The sequence below is a fragment of the Python bivittatus genome, unplaced genomic scaffold (genome assembly GCF_059951505.1).
Source record: "Python bivittatus isolate LINGU-HERP-01145 unplaced genomic scaffold, Pbiv_v1 ctg000470_np1212, whole genome shotgun sequence".
NCBI classification, from domain to species: Eukaryota; Metazoa; Chordata; class Lepidosauria; order Squamata; family Pythonidae; genus Python; species Python bivittatus.
In genome coordinates, this window is record NW_028277065.1 from 614,612 (window position 1) to 634,833 (window position 20,222).

Consider the following 20,222-nt stretch of genomic DNA (forward strand, 5'->3'; position numbering starts at 1 on the left):
AATGATGATCAGTTGCAAAACGATATTCCAAATATTTGAGGATTGAAATGTTCATAATAGTGTGGCCAATCAATAAATTAATTTATAGGATCCCACCTTCCTCACAATCATATGTAAATCAACCTCTAGTTGCCCATCTTGTGATAGGAAGTTTGATATAACAATATTAGAAGTGATACATCTCACGCTGCCATTGCATTTAGATATTGATCTGAAACTGGAGATGGAAAAATATATTCACTTATTTTAGATTTCTTAACAAGGTAAATAACTTGCTTTTGCAGAAACAGTAGGTCACCTGAAATGCAATTGTCCTTCAATACTCACCTTTATCCAAATTTGTCAGCAACATCTCTCTCTATCTCTATCTCTCTCTCTCTCTCTCTCTCTCTCATATCTATCTTCTAGTAATATATTTTAAATATATGTGTGCAATTAATTGCAACTCTGAAATTGCATAAAAGAATTTTCAACAGGTATCTTACTCTGTGAGAGTAAACATAAGTGTACATGGGAACTACATTTAGTTTTTAAAAAGGTACTTCAAAAGAACAATTAAATCAAATTTTGTTCATCTGTCTTTGCCATTACAATGTGTATGTGTGTGTATATGTGTGTGTGTGTGTGTGTGTGTAAAACACTAAAAAAGTGAGACTGTTCTACTTTTCTTCTACTGAATATTCATACCAGAGGGACTGCCATAAAATTGATTTACTCAGAGAAATTAATATTTTATTATGGTTGAATCCTTTTGTTTTTTATGTTCAGGTTTGTGTTTTCCTTTTGCTGTTTGTGTTGATTTAAACATGTTGTATGCATGTGTGTGTGCATCCATATGGTTAAATGGTTTGAGATTTCTAACAGTTCTATCTATACAAGCAATGAGAGTGCAAATAATGTAACAAACCTTTATTTAGACAATTGACATTCATATCAGTTTCCCTGAGGAAGTAAGAAACAACTTTATTACTTACTAAATATTTAGCTATAGCGATGGCTTAAAATTTGCCTTCACGTATTTCTTTGGCTTCTGATGCAAATTTGGCTTCTAGCATTAAGTATTCCTCAGTCATACCTGATGTCGTTAAAATTTATCCGATGAAGAGATTTTCACCAAAGAGGAAAGAATATCTAACATCTTTTTAGTGTCCCTGGGGAGTTTACATATTCAACAAGGATTTAATTTAGTTGTCCCAAATAATTAACCAGCAGGATTCAACAGAAGAGAGTCACACAGCAAAAGAAAACCTATTTACTCTTTAATTTTGTTTTTCCTTCTGTAATTCTCAATCTCCTGAGAATGATCAAAAGCAAATAGCTACTATGTCATCTTGTTCTTCAGAAGTGAGTATATTGAAGTTGTAATGCCAGCTGCTTTGGTAGTGCTTGGATTCGGTTGTGTCAGAGATATGATTGCAACCTGAGATGATTAATTTATATTGTTACGTTTGTTGACCTTTACCTTATGGAAGAGTGGAAATCTGACCACTAAATGATCAAGTACACAATGCTATACTTTCAGTGCCCTGATGTTTACATCAGATGGACAAATGATACCACAAGACTTCAGCACATCCATCTTAGAACTTCTCAGCCTCAAAGCTTAATAGAGCCATCCTTGTGCATAATGGTTGGCTAAGCATTCTTTTCTTCAACTGCTTTTCACTTTTTTCTTCAAATGTATTTTGTTTTGTTGTGGCTGAGCACTTCCATTTTTGTTTCATCATCCAAAATACTATGTTCCAAAACATTTGAGGCTTATTAATTTTTCTTTTACATATTTTAGATGATTACTTTCGTAACTAAAAAAAAGTATTTCCTTCTGATGACTCTCCTATGATATTATTGTTGTATAAGGAACAAGGCACTTCATTGTTATGGTAACTTTTCCTAGATCATTTGTGGTAAACTAAGGGATCTGTTTTGCAGATATGACAAGTTTTCATAAAACAACACACTTTAGCAGATATTTTTCTTCATTTTTAAGCTAGTGTCCCACAGTTGGCAAGGATATCCAGCCCTGTTGCTGACAACTGGGGTCAGAGGCATTTGGGGAGGGGCCGAGTATCCAAATAGGCAAGATGGTGATCATGTTAGCACAATCCAAGCTCCACCTCTTTGCACATTTGTGTGACATACAAACTCTACTAAACGGTAAGGAACCCTTTCTCCCTATCTCACTTCAGCCATCCTTAGAGAAGAAGAAATAAATGCCGAAAGATTAGCTAACATAACTTTGGATCTCCTTCAACCTAATGTTTATCCATATGAAACTTGTCAGCTTACATTTAAGGCATGCAAATGTGCAAGGGGGGAAATAATGGCACATGAGTGTCCTGTTTTATTCAGGTTTCAGGATGGATTATAGTATAATCTTGATCACACTTGTGGATAACCTTTGGTGGGCTTCAATGGGGGTGGTATACCTATCCCAGCCCTTTTTGATCTTTTGATGGCCTTCAATATCCTCAATAATGATATTCTTCTGGCCCAGCTTAGGGCGTTAGAAGTGGAGCACACAGTTTTACAGTGATTCTCCTTTCTTGGAGGCCAGTGCCAATCAATGTTGATATGGGAGACAGAAGTCTAACCCTACACCTCTGCCTTGGAGGGAGCCATAGGGATCAACTCTCACTTTTGTTTAACATCTGCATCTTCCTGACCTGGCTAAAGTATTTCATTAGCATAAGGTTAAGTGTCATCTGTATTCTGATAATATTCAGTTACAAATCTCTGCCCTGAGCCATCCAAGGTTCTTTACCAGTGCCTGGAGACTGGAAAAACAGGTTTGAACTCAACTGTAGCATGACTGAGTGGCTGTGAGTTCTGGGTTTCCGTACATCTAGAAATCTTCTACATTTTAACTCCCCGAACAGATTTGTGCACATTTTGGGGGTCTTTCTCAACTCACAGTTCCTGCTCAAGAAGGCCTTTACACAAATCTATCTTGTATGCCAGTTGCACCCTTTCCTAGATTGGAAGGCATTACTCACTGTCACTCATGCCTTAATAATTTCTTGGTTGGACTATTGCAAGGTATGAGGCTGCCCTTGAAACCCATTCAGAAAGTGCAGATGGTCCAGTAATACAACTACTGTGTGAACTGCACTGACTTCAGAATGCTTTCAGGTACAATTCAAGATGCTGATTATCACCTTTAAACTCATGCATGGCACAGAGCCAGGTTACTTGCAGGACTACCTGACTCTGGTAGCTTCTGCCTGTCCCACTATATCTGGCAAGATGGGTATGATCAGACTCCCTTCTGTGAAACAATGTCACCTAGTGGAACCCAGAAAGCATGCCTTCTCTGTTATGGTGCCCACACTATGGAACAATCTTCCCTTGAATTTTAAATTCCCTTTGTTGGCTTCTGGAACATCTTGAAATCTCACTTTTTCTCTCAGGCATTGGGGATAGGATGTTAGTAGAGCCTGGTGTGTGTGTGTTTTGTTTTATGCTGTCAAAGAAACTGTAAAAATTTTGAATGTTTATTTTTTAAACTGATTGTTGCTTGTATTTAATAATATATAGTTTTTAAATTGTAATTATAATTCTTTGCTAGCCTCCCAGAGTTATTCAGTTGATAGAAGAATATAAACATTTGCTACATAAATAACATCACTGAAATGTTGTGACTTTCATATTCACATCAGATGTTGGGATAAATAATGTAATGGAGGTATTTGCATCATGACATCATGCATGTGTCTCCATTTTGACATCATTGCAGGTTGCTGCAGACAAAACCAATTTAACATGTCTGAGGATTGAAGAAGAGAACCTAGATTTATAGGAGATCTGATGCTTGTAGCTGATGACATAGTCCATGTTGATAAATAGCTGTTCCTCAGAAATGAAAAATCAAAAATATTTTCCAGGAAAGTTCTCCATGTTTAAAAGTTTTGACAGGGTAAACCTGATGTCCTTGCTTCTCATACTATAGATGATGGGATTTAATAGAGGTGGGATAAAGCAGTAGAGTACACTTGTTGCTAAATCCCATATACTGGAGGGCGGTTTCATATATGCAATTAATGCAGATAGAAGGAATATGGAAACAACAATAAGATGAGGTAAGCAAGTGGAGAAAGCTTTTTTCCTTCCTTCCTTGGAGGGAATTTTCAGCACAGCAGTGAAAACAGATGCATAAGTTATCAAGATAAACAAAAAGTAACACATTGATAAGATAAAACTGAACACAATAGCTATGATTTCATTTAGGTTTAAGCCTGTACAGGTGAGTTTAAGTAGCTGTGGGATTTCACAGAAAAACTGATCAATTCTGTTTGAACAAAAAGGGGTTGCAAAAGTAAAACACGTGTGTAACAACCCAGTAAGAAGACTGTTGACCCATACATCAAGAATCATGTAAATGCAGGCTTGTTTGTTCATTATTCTTTCATAGTGTAATGAATTGCAAATGGCAACATAGCGATCATATGCCATGACTGTGAGGATGCAAAAATCAGATTCCATAAAGAAGGCAACAAAGAAAACTTGAGAAGCACATCCAAAGTAAGAAATGTATCTTGTGTTCATGAGTATATTAGCCATGGATTTGGGGACAATGACTGAAATGGCACCAAGGTTTTCTATAGCCAGGTTCATCAGGAAGAAGTACATGGGAATATGCAGATGATGGTCAAAAAGTATTACAGAGATGATGAGGAGGTTCCCTGTCAGAATTGCCAAATACAACACCAGGAACGCAAAGAAACAAAGCATCTGCAGTTCTCGTACCTCTGAGAAGTCAAAGAGCATAAAATCAGATATACTGGATTGATTATCCATAGTTTATAAATGGCACATGATGTTCCTATAAAAAAGAATAAAAGGATAGTTATTTTATTTTGAAATCAGCTTATTTCCAGAATGTCTGTCCATTCACCCCGGGGGGGGGGAGGAAAAAATATGAGGAGAGTTGGCAAGGAGTCTGTGAATACTACTCAGTGGCTCAGATCTTGATATCAGGACGCTCATCAGAACCTGTTGAGTATTTCATCTTTTGCAGTGAAGATTTTAGGCTTTATTCAGAAGTTCAGACAAATGTCTACTAGATGGGATATCACCTCAATTTTTGCTGCTATTTTATTTTAGAGATTGCTTCCCTTTGTGATAACTTTCACACTGTAATCAAAGCAATTGTTAATTATAAATAATACTGCCACTGAAACCACGTCACTGACAAGTAACAAATTAGAATACAAATACTCAAGTAAGAAAAGATATAGCATAACTAAATTAATAGCTGATTTTGATGTTCTGCTTAAATATTCTTGTTGAAAACAATACTTCAACTTTACCCCATAAAATCTATATTATTGTTGAGAACAAATGTCTCTTATATGAGTATAAGTCCTTCGCTCCATACTGAAACCATTGATTTTCACCACACATTATAGCAATAAATAAACTTGATCAAAAAATACAGAAACACAAGTCCTCAAAATGAGTGCAAAGGTAAGGAAATATATCCATCTCTATCTCTATTGGTCAATACAAGGTTGTTTAAAAATACAAGTAATTTGTATTTAAATTTATTGAATAAATTTAAAATAAAAAGCTTAATTAAGTCTGCATTCTTTCCATTTTGAAATAATCAGAATTGTTATATGAATTAGATTCAGGTTTGTTTTCAATAACTTATTCTTTATAGCTTGAAGTCTATTCACTTGTAGTCAATTACTTATTGTAAGTTAACTATTCAGTGTATAGAGGAAACTATATGTATACATGTATGTGTGTGTGTGTGTATACACACATATATATATACACATACATACACATACATACATACATGTGTGTGTATGTATGTAGCATACATACACACATATATACACACACATATATTTACAAGAGCCCTTCCTCCTCTCTTCCCAGATCATGGTTTCAGTTTATCAGAATATGCAACTTGTAAATCTGTAGAAGAATGGAAAATTAAGTTGTGGGAGTATGCTTCAATGTCAAAATTGGCTTCGAATGTGAAGAATCAATCTGATAAAAGCAATTACACTTCTTTTATGATTCCTGATTATGATTATATTTTAACAAATGGGTTTGTACCACAACAAAAGTTCAGCTGTCTCCCAACATAAAGTTCAAACCTTTTAAGTTTCTTTATAATTTGTTAAATAAGGACAGAATTTTCAGATTAGGCAGACATTATTATAAAGTTAATCTGGATTTATAATTTATAATTCATAATATATTGGCCACTGTCCTTAATTATTGCATATTAATTCTGATACTGATTTGAAGTTTTAAACTTTTCTTGTTGTTTCTGTATATTTATAAATATTTACACAGACACAGACAGAGAGAGCAATATAACAGATAAAGATAAATACATTTCTCAGTATACATTTAGAATCCTGGCTTACACACTTCCTTCCAAAGCAGGTTTCTTTTGTGACTGATGCACTTTCCACTCCCAGCATTAGGTGCTCATCTGATCATAAATGATGCTGCTAAAATCTCTCAGACAAGAAGAGTTAAGAAAGAGAAATGAATGTATTAATATCTCCTTGTCTCTCTGGTGATTTCTACTCATCCAACAGGGGTTTAGTTTGTGTAAATCATGTAGCAGGGTTCAAAACAAGCAAATCTTACTGTAATTTAACAGCAAATTAAAATCTTTGCATTCCTTCCAAGAATCTAGCTCACCATAGTAATAAGTAATAATATCTAAGCAGTGAGGAACTATCACTGGATGTTATCAGTAATGTTTGTTGAAATCAACATGACAAACATTTTATTTATTTAATTAATTAATTTATATGGCCATCCATCTCACTAAACATGACTGTGAGTGGTATACAATCAACAATTAACAGAATATCACAGCTATTTTTTTAAAAACTTAAAAATACAAATAAAGCAAGATTGCAGGAGAAGAACATTCATCTAAATACAATATAACCATCGGGCACCTCTGGTGATTTCTATTCATCCAATAGGGGTTTGGTTTGATCTAAATTGTTTGATCTAAACCTTGTTGTTGTTGTTCTGTTTTTGTAATGAAGATATAATTTTGGCATGCAGTCTCATGATAATGAGTAATTAATAACAATTACAGGATATTATTTCTCTGCATTGAAAATACCCAAATTTTAATTCAAAGTACTCAAGGTCCTGTGTGGGAATAATGAAAAAGCTATAGAATAACACCCACACCGACACCCAGAAAAAGAAACCTAAGAGGAGGAGAGGGAGAGGGAGGAGGAGGAGGAGGAGGTGGAGGAGGAGGAGGAGGAGGAGGAGGAGGAGAGGGAGAGGGAGAGGGAGAGGGAGAGGGAGGAGGAGGAGGAGGAGGAGGAGGAGGAAGAAGAAGAAGAAGAAGAAGAAGAAGAAGAAGAAGAAGAAGAAGAAGAAGAAGAAGAAGAAGAAGAAGAAGAAGAAGAAATACTAAAATAAGAGAAAATTGTATTTCAAATTTTCAAATTGTTTTATATGATTACTATTATTACAATCCATTTTTAAACAACTGACCATTGCTCCTGGAAAACAGCACATTTAACAAGGAACTGGGATTTGTTGGTGCACATATTCCTCTTATTAGTGAGTTACCAACTATCAGAATGCTTCTATTTGTGTTTTTATGGTACACAACTGTATCATCTGCCCTCTTCAGACATTCACCATCCTGTCTCCTATTCTACTATTTTTTTCTATAGCACTTCCAACCTATTTCTTAGTCCTAACATTGCGCAATGTCTCTTCTTTTCTGGTTTTCACATTTATCTACGAGGCCTGATTTTTTTTTTTTTTGGTTTGCTTCCATATTGTTCCTATTAATCTGTGTGTCAGTGCTTAATTTAGAATTTGCAGGATGGATACCAAAGAACAAGAACCCTAAGGGAGACACCAGGATGGTAATAAAACTTGAAAAAAGATTGATTAAGAAATTGTCCCTGAGTATGCTTACAGTGTCAGAAGGACATGACCTCAAACAACCAGGTGAGCCCTAATGGTGGGGAAGCTTTACGGAACTCAACTCACAAGGAAGTTGGGTTAACATAAATTTTGTGGCACTTTTCCCTCACTCCCTCTGCCCTTTGGAATGCTGAGCCCAGCACTGTGATAATTACCAAGAAGGAAATTAATGCTTGTATTTACACACATTGGACAGGAAGGGATTTCAAGAGAGTAAATAGGTACACAATGAGAATACAAATTGAAAGGAATGTGCTAGCACCAGCTGTTTGCCTCGTACACTTGTGACTATGAGCCATGAGCTGCTTAGGAGGCAAAAGAAAGCCTTTAGTGTGAAACTGATTAGTGCCTTCTCAGTGTCAGGCAGCAGCACAAGCTGGTGGGAGGGTTCTAAAGAATTAATTAAGGTTACAGAGCTGAGCTTGCTAACTTGCTGTTAGCACTTTCTAAGGAACTGCTGCCTTGTGGAGGAAGAGATGGCTTGTTTAAGCAACCTCTCTGCTCTGCGAGGGGAGGAGGGAGAAAAAAATGTGTCGGGCACAGGACGAATACGAAAAGTTGATTATTTTGTCTGCTTCTGTGGTCCATTACTTTTGTTTTATTTGATAAACCTTCATTCCCTCCCTTCAGTTGAAATGTAGTTTAGTGTCCCAATCTTTATTTTTATTTATTTATTTATTTATCATCAAATATCACTAGTCTTATGTTTGCTATGCATATAGGGAAACTTGGGTTTGGACAGGAACACAAACGTGCCATACAAACATAACACAACAGATTCTTATCTGTTCTTCTTTTTTAAAAAACTTTCTTAAAGTTAGTCAAGTTTTTTTTAAAAACTGATCTATAGTTGAAAATGTATTTTTAAACCTATTATCTCTCATCAGTATTTGCATACATATTTTCCTAGCTCTATAACTCTAAGTGAACACCTAGTTGGTAAACATGAATACTATTACTGGTAATGGTTAGTACATGATCGATATCATAGTGTAATAGGGAAGTAAAGACCAACAGGATAATTAATTTTTTGTCCAAAACAGAACAACAGAGTCACCCATTTCTGGAGCATGTAAGTATAATTAAATGTACTGCAGATGGGTTTATTCATCTCCTACCACCACTATTTTGCTGTGTTGCTCTATATTTCTAAGTTGTGTTTCACCCTTGAGGCATTTCCATTAAGTCTATTTCCCAGGGTAATAGACAAATTTCTCATTTACTTGATGCATAAATAGTAAAACATGTACAAATAGTCATATAATTGGGCAGATAATCTAAAAACTATTGATGGAAGAAGAGCAAACAAAGTAAACAGAGAACCACATAGCAAAGATAGTAAGTTAGTACTACATATATGCTGTAATAATAATGAATTACTGTGTATTTGGGACATTTTCTTTTCTTTTTTGCAGTCTGAGTTTAGATGTAGCATTGCTTATTTTCCATTTTGTAGAATCTCAAAGTGTGATGTTTGTCTTTTTTAAAATGTAGATTATATTTGTTTTAAAATATGCATTTTTTCCCTCCAATCTAGCAGTATCTTTCAGTCTGGTGTCTACCTATTGAGTAATTAAAGATATTAAATGCAACAATAGTAATAATATTGAAACAAATGGTGATAGATACTTTTCCTGAATTAGAGACAAGTAAGGCATGTTATAGCATTCTTCCAGACTATATGGGACTTACAGTATTTAATTATCCTGTAATTATCAGGTTCACACACACACACACACACACACACACACACAAAGTCTGCCATGGTTTCAGTTAAGGAGTAAGCAATCTTGGGGTCTTTGGAGTCTTTGTTAGTTAATATGAGTAGTGGTGAAAGATTGTCATCCTAAACCTGCAGATGACATCAGAAAGTATATCAAAGTGAAAAGTTGTGCAGATGCTATGCTATGATGTGTCTATACTACAAAGATCAGAATAGTGAAGGCAATAGAACATTTCAATTTTTCTTATTGTGGATCAGTTCAGTTATTTTGTTGCTTTCTGATTTTAATTGTAATGAGAGAGTAGTTATAAATGGAACCTAAAAAATGGAGCCATTTTTTAATTATTATTTCAAAGACAGATTAACATTTTTACTTATTCAAAGATGAATATTTATTATTTATTGATTTATTCATCATATTTATATAGCTGCCCATCTCATACAAGGTGACTCTGGGTGGCATACAGCAATTAAAAAAAATAAATACATAAAAACAACTATATATATAAAAAACAGTGAAAATGCACAAATTGTTTATTCAATGAATATGCATGGAAGACGTTGTCATACTGAAGCATGAAGGTACAAAGTGAGCATTATGAGTTGTCAATGTTCAAAGAGAAACAGTTCTTCTTCAAAAAGTGGTTCAAACAGTACTTTTAATCATTTCCCCTTCTTTATCCAGATGCTATATTCATCTTAGTAATGAGTAAGAAACCCTCAGTGGGTAACCAGACCTCCATACCTACGTTCCTGCTTCTGGAATTCTCAGCAATTTGGGAACTTCAGATTCTACACTTCTTTGTATTTCTAGCCTTCTACTTGGCAACTGCAACAGCAAATCTTCTCATCATCTCAGCTGTGGCTTTTGACCACTATCTGCACACTCCCATGTACTTTTTTCTGATGAACTTGGCCATGCTGGATCTTGCTTCTGTTTCAGTCATTATGCCTAAATCCATGGCAAATTCCCTCATGAATACCAGATGCATTTCTTATTCTGGGTGTGTTTCCCAAGCTTTCCTGTTTGTTTCTTTTTTGACATCTGACTTCTTCCTTCTCACAGTCATGGCATATGACCGATATGTTGCCATTTGCAATCCCTTGCAGTATGAGATGGTGATGAATAGGAGAACATGTGCTCAGATGCTTGCTAGTGTATGGATCAGTGGTTTTTTCTTTGGAATCCTGCACACTATTGGCACATTTACAGTTCCTTTTTGCTCTAATATTGTCAATCAGTTCTTCTGTGAGATCCCACAATTATTAAAGCTCACTTGCTTAGACCTCAATCAAGGTGAAGTTGGAATTCTTGCATGCAGTATTACTATAGTATTAGGTTTATTTATCTTCATTTTGGTAAGTTACGTAAAGATCTTGAGTGCGGTGTTCAGAATACCATCTGCCCAGGGAAGACAAAAGGCCTTGTCCACTTGTCTTCCCCATCTCATTGTTGTCTCTGTGTTAATGTTCACAGGAATACTCACTTACATGAAGCTTCCCTCAAATGTCCCATCTGATTTGGATATGATGCTGACTATTACATATTCCCTCGTCCCACCGATTTTAAATCCAATAGTTTACAGCATGAGAAACAAAGACATTAAGAAAGCCCTGTTCAAACTATTAGGTCCAAGGTTTTGTTCTAAGCATGCTTTTTCTACCTCTCCTTCCTAGATTTGGATTTGGGATCTGCTTTAACTGATTTTGATGGTGAGAGAGAAAAATGTTTTGTTGGAATGATAGACAAGATAAAAGAAAAAAAATATTATTTCACTCCAGATAATCATGGACTTAATGTCTAGAGAGGGTGGAAAGATCAGACTCTTAAATATGTCTTCATTAACATGATCAGAGGTAGGATTCCAAAATTGAATCTGCCTTACATTTGTTACTTCACTATCCACTTTGTACTTAGTGCTGTATGGAGATAATAACACCTATCACTAGATTCTTCACTTGTTCGCAGGATTGGGAAGTTATGCCCATATTACTTAGCAATCAATCCATCAGTATCAATAAGACATACTATTTGTATGCTATTTATATAGTGTATATTTTATGAATGTGGAAATTGTTGTTTAGTCTTGGACTGTAAAGATAATGAAGTAAGTAGAAATATTATATGTTTTCTTCCCCCTTTTCTCTTTTTTCTACCTCTTCTTCTGATTTAAAGACTAGTGGAACATGAGAGGTGAAAAATTATGTTTCTTTTAGGAGGGTTTTGGTAAAAGTTGAGATAAAAAGTGGAGTTAATTGCATCACCAAATATGGAAGTTTGTGGCAACATTTGGGCCTATAAAAATGCAGATTTTTTTTTAGGGGTTGTTATGGATAATGTTATGCCATGGAGAAAATCTATCTATGTGGTTGCTAGGAGTTGAAAACAACCTGATAGCACACAATAATCAATCAATCAATCAATGGGTAATCTTGGTGAGACAGAAAATATTTGCTGTTTCCCACATTAAATCATTTACTTATCTCTCATTAAGCATTTTATAGAAAGTTTTGAAATAATAGCTTCTCCCTTCTGTTATTAATTTCCTACTTCTCTCTCTCTCTTTTTTTAAATTTCTACCTAGCTCTGTATTGTGAAATATATAATGTTGAAACAGAAGCCGGGGTTTCCAAAAGCTTTACAGAGGCACAACAATAATGGTAAAAATTAATTATTAGGACTATTTTCTTCCAGAGAGTTTTGTCCCACCAAAAGAAAAGATATAGCCATTTTCAAAATATATTTCAATTTTTGATCTTAGCGATAAAAATCTCCCAATTTCTATTATAATGTAATTAATAATAAAAATATCTAAATTAATTACCAATAAAATAAATATAGGTTTACCATATAACATTGTCTGATAATATGTGTGATGTAAGGAGAGCCATCAGCCCAGGGATCCATTTGAAGAAGTAAAGCGGAACACAAACATGGTTATTGTACAGCCTTTACAAAACAGGTTCCTAAGGATCATTCTCTGCTTTAATCTTTGGAAATTTAACTGTCTAGTGTCAAGAAGTCAGTGAAAATACACACACACACACACACAGGATGCAGGCTAATTTAGCATTATAAGGGGCTTCCAGCCAAGATGGATTGTCCTTCAGGACAGACAATTTTATGATTTCTCATTTAACTATTACATGTGATACCTTTATACTTGTATCATAGTTGGTTATTTTATGAACATTCCATTGTCACTGGTCCCAAAGTTTACCCATGTCTTCATTTTTGTCCTGTTATTTCCTCCTAACTACATGTTTCCTTCATATTACCACCTTGCATATCACTTTGGATTGTTTGATAGTGGCTATAAAAACAAAGCTTTTACTTATAAATTAATAAGTTTGAGTTTTTTAATGTTTTATGTAATACCTACCAATTTATTTTCTTTCTTAAACTATTTAATTGTATGTTAACTTTTTTAAAATTATATTTGTGCTAGCCGGGTCTTTTGACCATAAATGAATAGTATTATTATAACAGAATACTGAAAAAAATGCTTGAGAAATAATTCAATTTTTGAAACTGTATTAAAAAGCTTCCAAATTTTCTTTTAATTTTTTATTAAAGTAATTTCCTACTCTGAATGTAAGCCTACCTATACATAGTAAATGCAATTGGAAAAATGATTGAATTGATTGATTGAATTCAGTTATCTATCTTCTTTAATGTCTTCTTTCAATGACGCTAAGAACTCTGATGTAGGAAGCAGGTGCCTTTATAGTAGGCAATGAGCTGACAAACAGGTGGATGTCAAGTTTAAGTGTCCTGCTCAAATGCTATGTTTTAATGCATCCCTATCTGTCAGATTCAGCCCAAGAATCACATGAGAGAGTCCAGAAATCAGCTCAGATTCTTTATTAGCTTGCACCTAATAGACAGAATCTTGCCAGACTAACTCTGCTTCCCCAACGAGAGCAAATATAACCATCAAGCCCTTAGGGAGGGGCCAGTCTCTTCCTCCTTACTTTCACACAGTCCAGCCGGGGACCAAGGAGATGTTTGGAATGTCACTCCCCCTCCCTGTAACCTTGAAGCTCCATTCTAGAATCATCCACACTCATGCCTTCCATCACACTAGTTGATACACCTTCTATACTGTATGACATAACATTAATCATGGGATTGTTCTGTAACTTTAAATATGTGCTCACTATTCATGTGCAGTTATTTAGATATCCAAAATAAGAAAACATGAAGATAATATTAGATTAGATTTAACAGGACAGACTTAACCATAGTTTCAACTGGGAAACAGCCAGCATCTTAGACCAAGCTAAATCCAAAAATGTGAGGGAATTCCTGGAAGCTTGGTATTCAGACAAGGCAGCCATCAATAGGCACATAGTGATAAACAACATCAACATCAATACATTATTCAAAAGAGACAATAAAAAAAGGAAACAAAAAGACCAGAACATCTCCTTGCCAGCAATTATCATCCAGATAAGCAGAGGTTAACACCAAGATTAACACCAGACAAACAACCAAGCAGTAAACAATACCCTAATCAAGAAACTACCAAGACAAAACAAAAACAAAAAAACAACCCCCCCTCCCAGCACTAGCAGTGCAAGCCACTGTCTATAAACAAAGACCAAACTCCAGTCTATTCTAGCACTGAAGATGTTACCTAACCGGGTAACAAAATGTTTGCAAGAAAACAACCAAGCTCAGAGAACCCCAAGGACTCCACAGTTCAACCCTAAGTTACGTATATTCTCTTCTAGTGATTATATGTTTGTGCGTATGTGTTTTCTGAGAAGTATAGTGTGAGTTGTATAAACTCTGCTTTTGAACATATGCCTCTCAGGGAGGAGGGAGGGGGATGTAAAGAGAGCTGTCAATAACATACCATGTGGCTGTCCAACTGTCTTTCCCACAGGGATGTATTGGGTAAATTGGAGGGAATATTTCAGCCACTTTCCAATGGACCTTTTCTGTACATTTTTGAAAATGATCCTGCTAAAGACATATTTGTACATATAAGAACCAGTCTTCCTTCACATTTATAACCCTTTACTTCTGTTGATGCCAGATATAATCCCCAGAATTTTTACTTCTACTGGAATTTCTTTCATAAAAATATATCTTTACAGTATAGATTGTACTGTGTAGAAAATACATAGCTGACATTAAACTCACTTTTGTTTTTGTTTAAACTCAGACCATAAATGTGAAAAACATACAGAGAACAATTAAAGGATCAGGTAAAAGGGCCTCTGAATAATGCAGTTCCAATAAGTTTACTAGGTAACAGAAACAAAGTATAGATCAAGTTTTTTAAAAATGAAGAATTATTTCTAATCAGCTCTGATGGACTCTTGGGAACTGAAGATGTTTCTAAGAAGTCAAAGCAGACATGATGAAACTTGCTTCAGATCCAGTGAATCCTTTAAATACCACATTGGAGGAAACAGCATGAATAATGTAGCAATTTTCAAAGGAAGAATAACAATGCTTCAGTGAATAGAAAGGAATGTGCTGAATTATGTAAAACAACACTGAACTGAAATTGCAAATACCCTTGAGTGAAATTTTCAGGAAAAGTAAGTAACTATCTTCATCATTTATTATCTATGTATTTATTATCTGAGACTGTGACCATTCATCTTTTATTTGTTATATCCTTCCAAGTATTGTCTTAAATAATAAAGTCAAGTCCTATTCATAAGAATGCCCTAGATGTGGTAACTTGCAAAATGCCTTTTCTACACATCATTGCATCACAGTATAAAGGAGCTGGTCAATGCAAAAAACCAAGATTGTTGTTGCTGCTGTTCCATCAGATATTTTGACTGTATTGCACAGCAGATGATGGCCGCAGATGTGGCTTCTTCTTGGTCTGTAATGGAAGTAGCAATTGTTTATAAGGTTAACAATATAAGAAGTACAGTGAATGGCGCTAGTAATCTAGGTTCACTGAGATTTCTTTTTTTTCCCCTCTCTCTCTCATGCCTTAGTTTATTTTGCTGACTACTTCTCACTCTTCTGTGCTTTGCATAATACAACATAACACTGTTTACCAAGAAGGGGAATAGCAAGATTGGTATGCATGTACATATGAAGATTTAATACATACGAACTGATCTCTGAGACTCACAGTTAAACTGAATATGGCAGTATATAGCTTCGGACATATATATACACACACATACATATATGTGTTTGTGTGTATGTGTGTGTATGTGAAAAAGAAAGTACACCCCCTTTGAGTTCTATTGTTTTACGTATCAGGACATAATAAAAATCATCTGGTCCTTAGCAGTTCTCAAAAGTAGCTAAATACAACCTCAGATGAACAACAACACATGACATATTACAACATGTCATCATTTATTTTACAAAAATAAAGCCAAAATGGAAAAGCCCTATGTGAAAAACTAAGTATACCTCATGATTCAATCGCTTGTAGAACGACCTTTAGCAACAATAACTTGAAGTAATTGTTTTCTGTATGATTTTATCAGTGTTTCACATTGTTGTGGAGGAATTTTGGCCCACTCTTCTTTACAACATTGCTTCAGTTCATTGAGATTTGCGGGCATTTGTTTATGCACGGTTGAGGTCTGGACTTTGACTGGGCCATTGCAACATCTTGATTCTTTTCTTTTTCAGCCATTCTGTTGTAGATCTGCTGGTCTGCTTGGGATCATGGTCTTGTTGCATGATCCAATGTCAGCCAAGCTTTAGCTGTCGGACAGATGGCCTCATAGTTGACTCTAGAATACTTTGGTATACAGAGGAGTCCATGGTCAACTCAATGACTGCAAGGTGCCCAGGTCCTGTGGCTGCAAAACAAGCCCAAATCATCACCCCTCCATCACCGTGCTTGACGGTTGGTATGAGAAGTTTGTGCTGCTATGCTGTGTTTGGTTTTTGCCAAATGTGGCACTGTGCATTATGTCCAAACATCTCCACTTTGGTCTCGTCTGTCCAAAGTGTTCCAGAAGTCTTGGGATTTGCAAACTGAAGCTTTACTGCCATGTTCTTTTTAGAGAGAAGAGGCTTTCTCCTGGCAACCCTTCCAAACAAATCAGACTTGTTCAGTCTTTTTCTAATTGTACTGTCATAAACTTGAACATTTAACATGCCAATTGAGACCTATGGAGTCTGAGATGTAACTCTTGGATTTTTGCAATTTCTCTGATCATTGCATGGTCTGACCTTGGGGTGAATTTGCTGGGACATCCACTCCTGGGAAGATTGGCAACTGTCTTGAATGTTTTCCACTTGTGAATAATCTTCCTCACTGTAGAAGGAGAGACTTTAAATTGTTTGGAAAAGGCCTGATAACCCTTCCCAGATTGATGGGCAGCAACAATTGCTTCTCTAAGTTTATTGCTGATGTTTTTACTCTTTGGCATTGTGTTAACATACACCTCAATGCTCAAGACCAGCAAACTTCTAAAACTTTGGTTGCTAAAGAGATAGTCACACTTGCTGATGATCAATTGATCAAGGGCATTTGATTAGCAGCACCTGGCTGCTCCCCTTCATGGATCACTGCCTTGTTGTGGCGAAGGGGCTTGCGTAACTCAGTGAAGCCATGAGCTATACCGTGCAGGGCCACCCAAGACGGACAGGTCATGACAGAGAGTTCTGACAAAATGTGGTCCACTGGAGAAGGAAATGGCAACCCACTCCAGTATCCTTGCCAAGAAAACCCCATGGACAATGTTAAAAGGCTAAAAGATATGACGCCGGAAGATGAGCCCCTCAGGTCGGAAGGTGTCCAATATGCTACTGGGGAAGAGCGGAGGGCAATTCCAAGTAGCTCCAGAAAGAGTGAAGCGGCTGGGCCAAAGCTGAAAGGACGTTCAGCTGTGGATGTATCTGGAAGCGAAAAGAAGGTCCGATGCTGTAAAGAACAATATTGTATAGGTACCTGGAATGTAAGATCTATGAACCAAGGCAAGCTGGATGTGGTCAAACATGAGATGACAAGATTGAACATCGACATCTTGGGAATCAGCGAACTGAAATGGACGGGAATGGGTGAATTTAATTCGGGTGACCATTATATCTACTACTGTGGGCAAGAAACCCTTAGAAGAAATGGAGTTGCACTCATAGTCAATAAGAGAGTGGGAAAGGCAGTAATGGGGTACAACCTCAAAAACGACAGAATGATTTCAGTGCGTATCCAAGGCAAACCATTCAATATCACAGTCATCCAAGTCTATGCCCCAACCACTGATGCTGAAGAAGCTGAAGTTGACCGCTTCTATGAAGACCTACAACACCTTCTAGAACTAGCACCAAAAAAAGATGTCCTTTTCATCATAGGGGATTGGAATGCTAAAGTAGGAAGTCAAGGAGTAATTGGAATAACAGGCAAGTTTGGCCTTGGAGTACAAAATGAAGCAGGGCAAAGGCTAATAGAGTTCTGTCAAGAGAACAAGCTAGTCATAGCAAACACTCTTTTCCAACAACACAAGAGACGACTCTACACATGGACATCACCAGATGTTCAATACCGAAACCAGATTGATTATATACTTAGCAGCCAAAGATGGAGAAGCTCTATACAGACAGCAAAAACAAGACCAGGAGCTGACTGTGGCTCAGATCATGAGCTTCATACTGCAAAATTTAGGCTTAAATTGAAGATTGTAGGGAAAACCACTAGACCACTCAGGTATGACTTAGATCATATTCCTTGTGAGTACACAGTGAAGGTGATGAATAGATTTAGAGGATTAGATTTGGTAGACAGAGTGCCTGAAGAACTATGGACGGAGGTCCGTAACATTGTACAGGAGGCAGCAACTAAAACTTTCCCAAAGAAAAAGAAATGCAAGAAAGCAAAATGGCTGTCTGCTGAGGCTTTACAAATAGCTGTGGAAAGAAGGAATGCGAAAAGCAAGGGTGAAAGGGAAAGATATAAGCAACTGAATGCAGATTTCCAGAGAATAGCAAGGAGAGATAAGAAAGCCTTCTTAAATGAACAATGCAAAGAAATTGAGGAAAACAATAGAATGGGGAAGACTAGAGATCTCTACAAGAAAATTGGAGATATGAAAGGAACGTTTAGTGCAAAGATGGGCATGATAAAGGACAAAAAAGGCAGGGACCTAACAGAAGCAGAAGAGATTAAGAAGCGGTGGCAAGAATACACAGAAGAACTATACAAGAAAGATCTTAATGTCCCTGATGTCCACGCTGGTGTGATCACTGACCTTGAGCCAGACATCCTAGAGAGTGAAGTCAAGTGGGCCTTAGGAAGCATTGCTAACAACAAAGCTAGTGGAGATGACAGTATTCCAGCTGAGTTATTTAAAATACTAAAAGATGATGGTGTTAAAGTGCTGCACTCAATATGCCAGCAAGTTTGGAAAACGCAACAGTGGCCACGGGATTGGAAAAGGTCAGTTTATGTTCCAATTCCAAAGAAGGGCAACGCCAAAGAATGCTCAAACTATCGCACAATTGCACTCATTTCACATGCTAGCAAGGTTATGCTCAAAATCCTACAAGCTAGGCTTCAGCAATACATGAACCGAGAATTACCAGATGTACAAGCTGGGTTTCGAAGAGGCAGAGGAACTAGAGATCAAATCGCCAACATTCGCTGGATCATGGAGAAAGCACGAGAGTTCCAGAAAAATATCTACTTCTGCTTCATTGACTATGCAAAAGCCTTTGATTGTGTGGATCACAACAAACTGTGGCAAATTCTTAAAGAGATGGGAGTACCAGACCACCTTACCTGTCTCCTGAGAAATCTGTATGCGGGCCAAGAAGCAACAGTTAGAACCGGTCATGGAACAACCGATTGGTTCAAAATAGGGAAAGGTGTACGACAAGGCTGTATACTGTCACCCTGCTTATTTAACCTATATGCAGAGTACTTCATGAGAAATGCCAGGCTGGAAGAATCACAAGCCGGAATCAAGATTGCAGGGAGAATCATCAACAACCTCAGATATGCGGACGATACCACCCAAATGGCAGAAAGTGAAGAAGAACTAAAGAGCCTCTTGATGAGGGTGAAAGAGGAGAGTGCAAAAGCTGGCTTGAAACTCAACATTAAAAAAACTAAGATCATGGCATCTGGACCCATCAATTCCTGGCAAATAGAAGGGGTAGAAATGGAAGCAGTAACAGACTTCATTTATTTGGGCTCCAAGATCACCGCAGACGGAGACTGCAGCCATGAAATTAAAAGACGCTTGCTCCTTGGGAGGAAAGCTATGGCAAGCCTAGATAGCATATTAAAAAGCAGAGACGTCACCTTGCCGACAAAGATCCGCATAGTCAAAGCTATGGATTTTCCAGTAGTAATGTATGGCTGTGAGAGCTGGACCATAAAAAAGGCTGAGCGCCGAAGAATTGATGCCTTTGAACTGCGGTGCTGGAGAAGACTCTTGAGAGTCCCCTGGACTGTTAGGAGGTCAAACCAGTCAATCTTAAAGGAAATCAACCCTGATTGCTCATTGGAAGATCGATAATGAAGCTCAAGCTCAGATACTTTGGTCACCTAATGCGAAGAGAGATCTCTTTGGAGAAGACCCTGATGCTGGGAAAGATTGAAGGCAAAAGGAGAAGAGGACG

The 20,222-nt window shown here is 36.7% G+C and overlaps 2 protein-coding genes across 2 annotated transcripts; one reads left to right on the forward strand and one right to left on the reverse strand.

Annotated features, from left to right (window-relative positions):
- Positions 1-3,864: 3,864 nt before the first annotated feature.
- On the reverse strand, positions 3,865-4,794 carry LOC148215516 (olfactory receptor 14J1-like). The gene has a single exon (XM_088143049.1). It carries the CDS (start codon positions 4,792-4,794, stop codon positions 3,865-3,867), a length of 930 nt encoding a protein of 309 aa, XP_087999175.1.
- A 5,755-nt stretch (positions 4,795-10,549) lies between these two features.
- On the forward strand, positions 10,550-11,335 carry LOC112543198 (olfactory receptor 14L1-like). The gene has a single exon (XM_025177424.2). The coding sequence runs from the start codon at positions 10,550-10,552 to the stop codon at positions 11,333-11,335; it is 786 nt and encodes a 261-aa protein (XP_025033192.2).
- Positions 11,336-20,222: the final 8,887 nt, after the last annotated feature.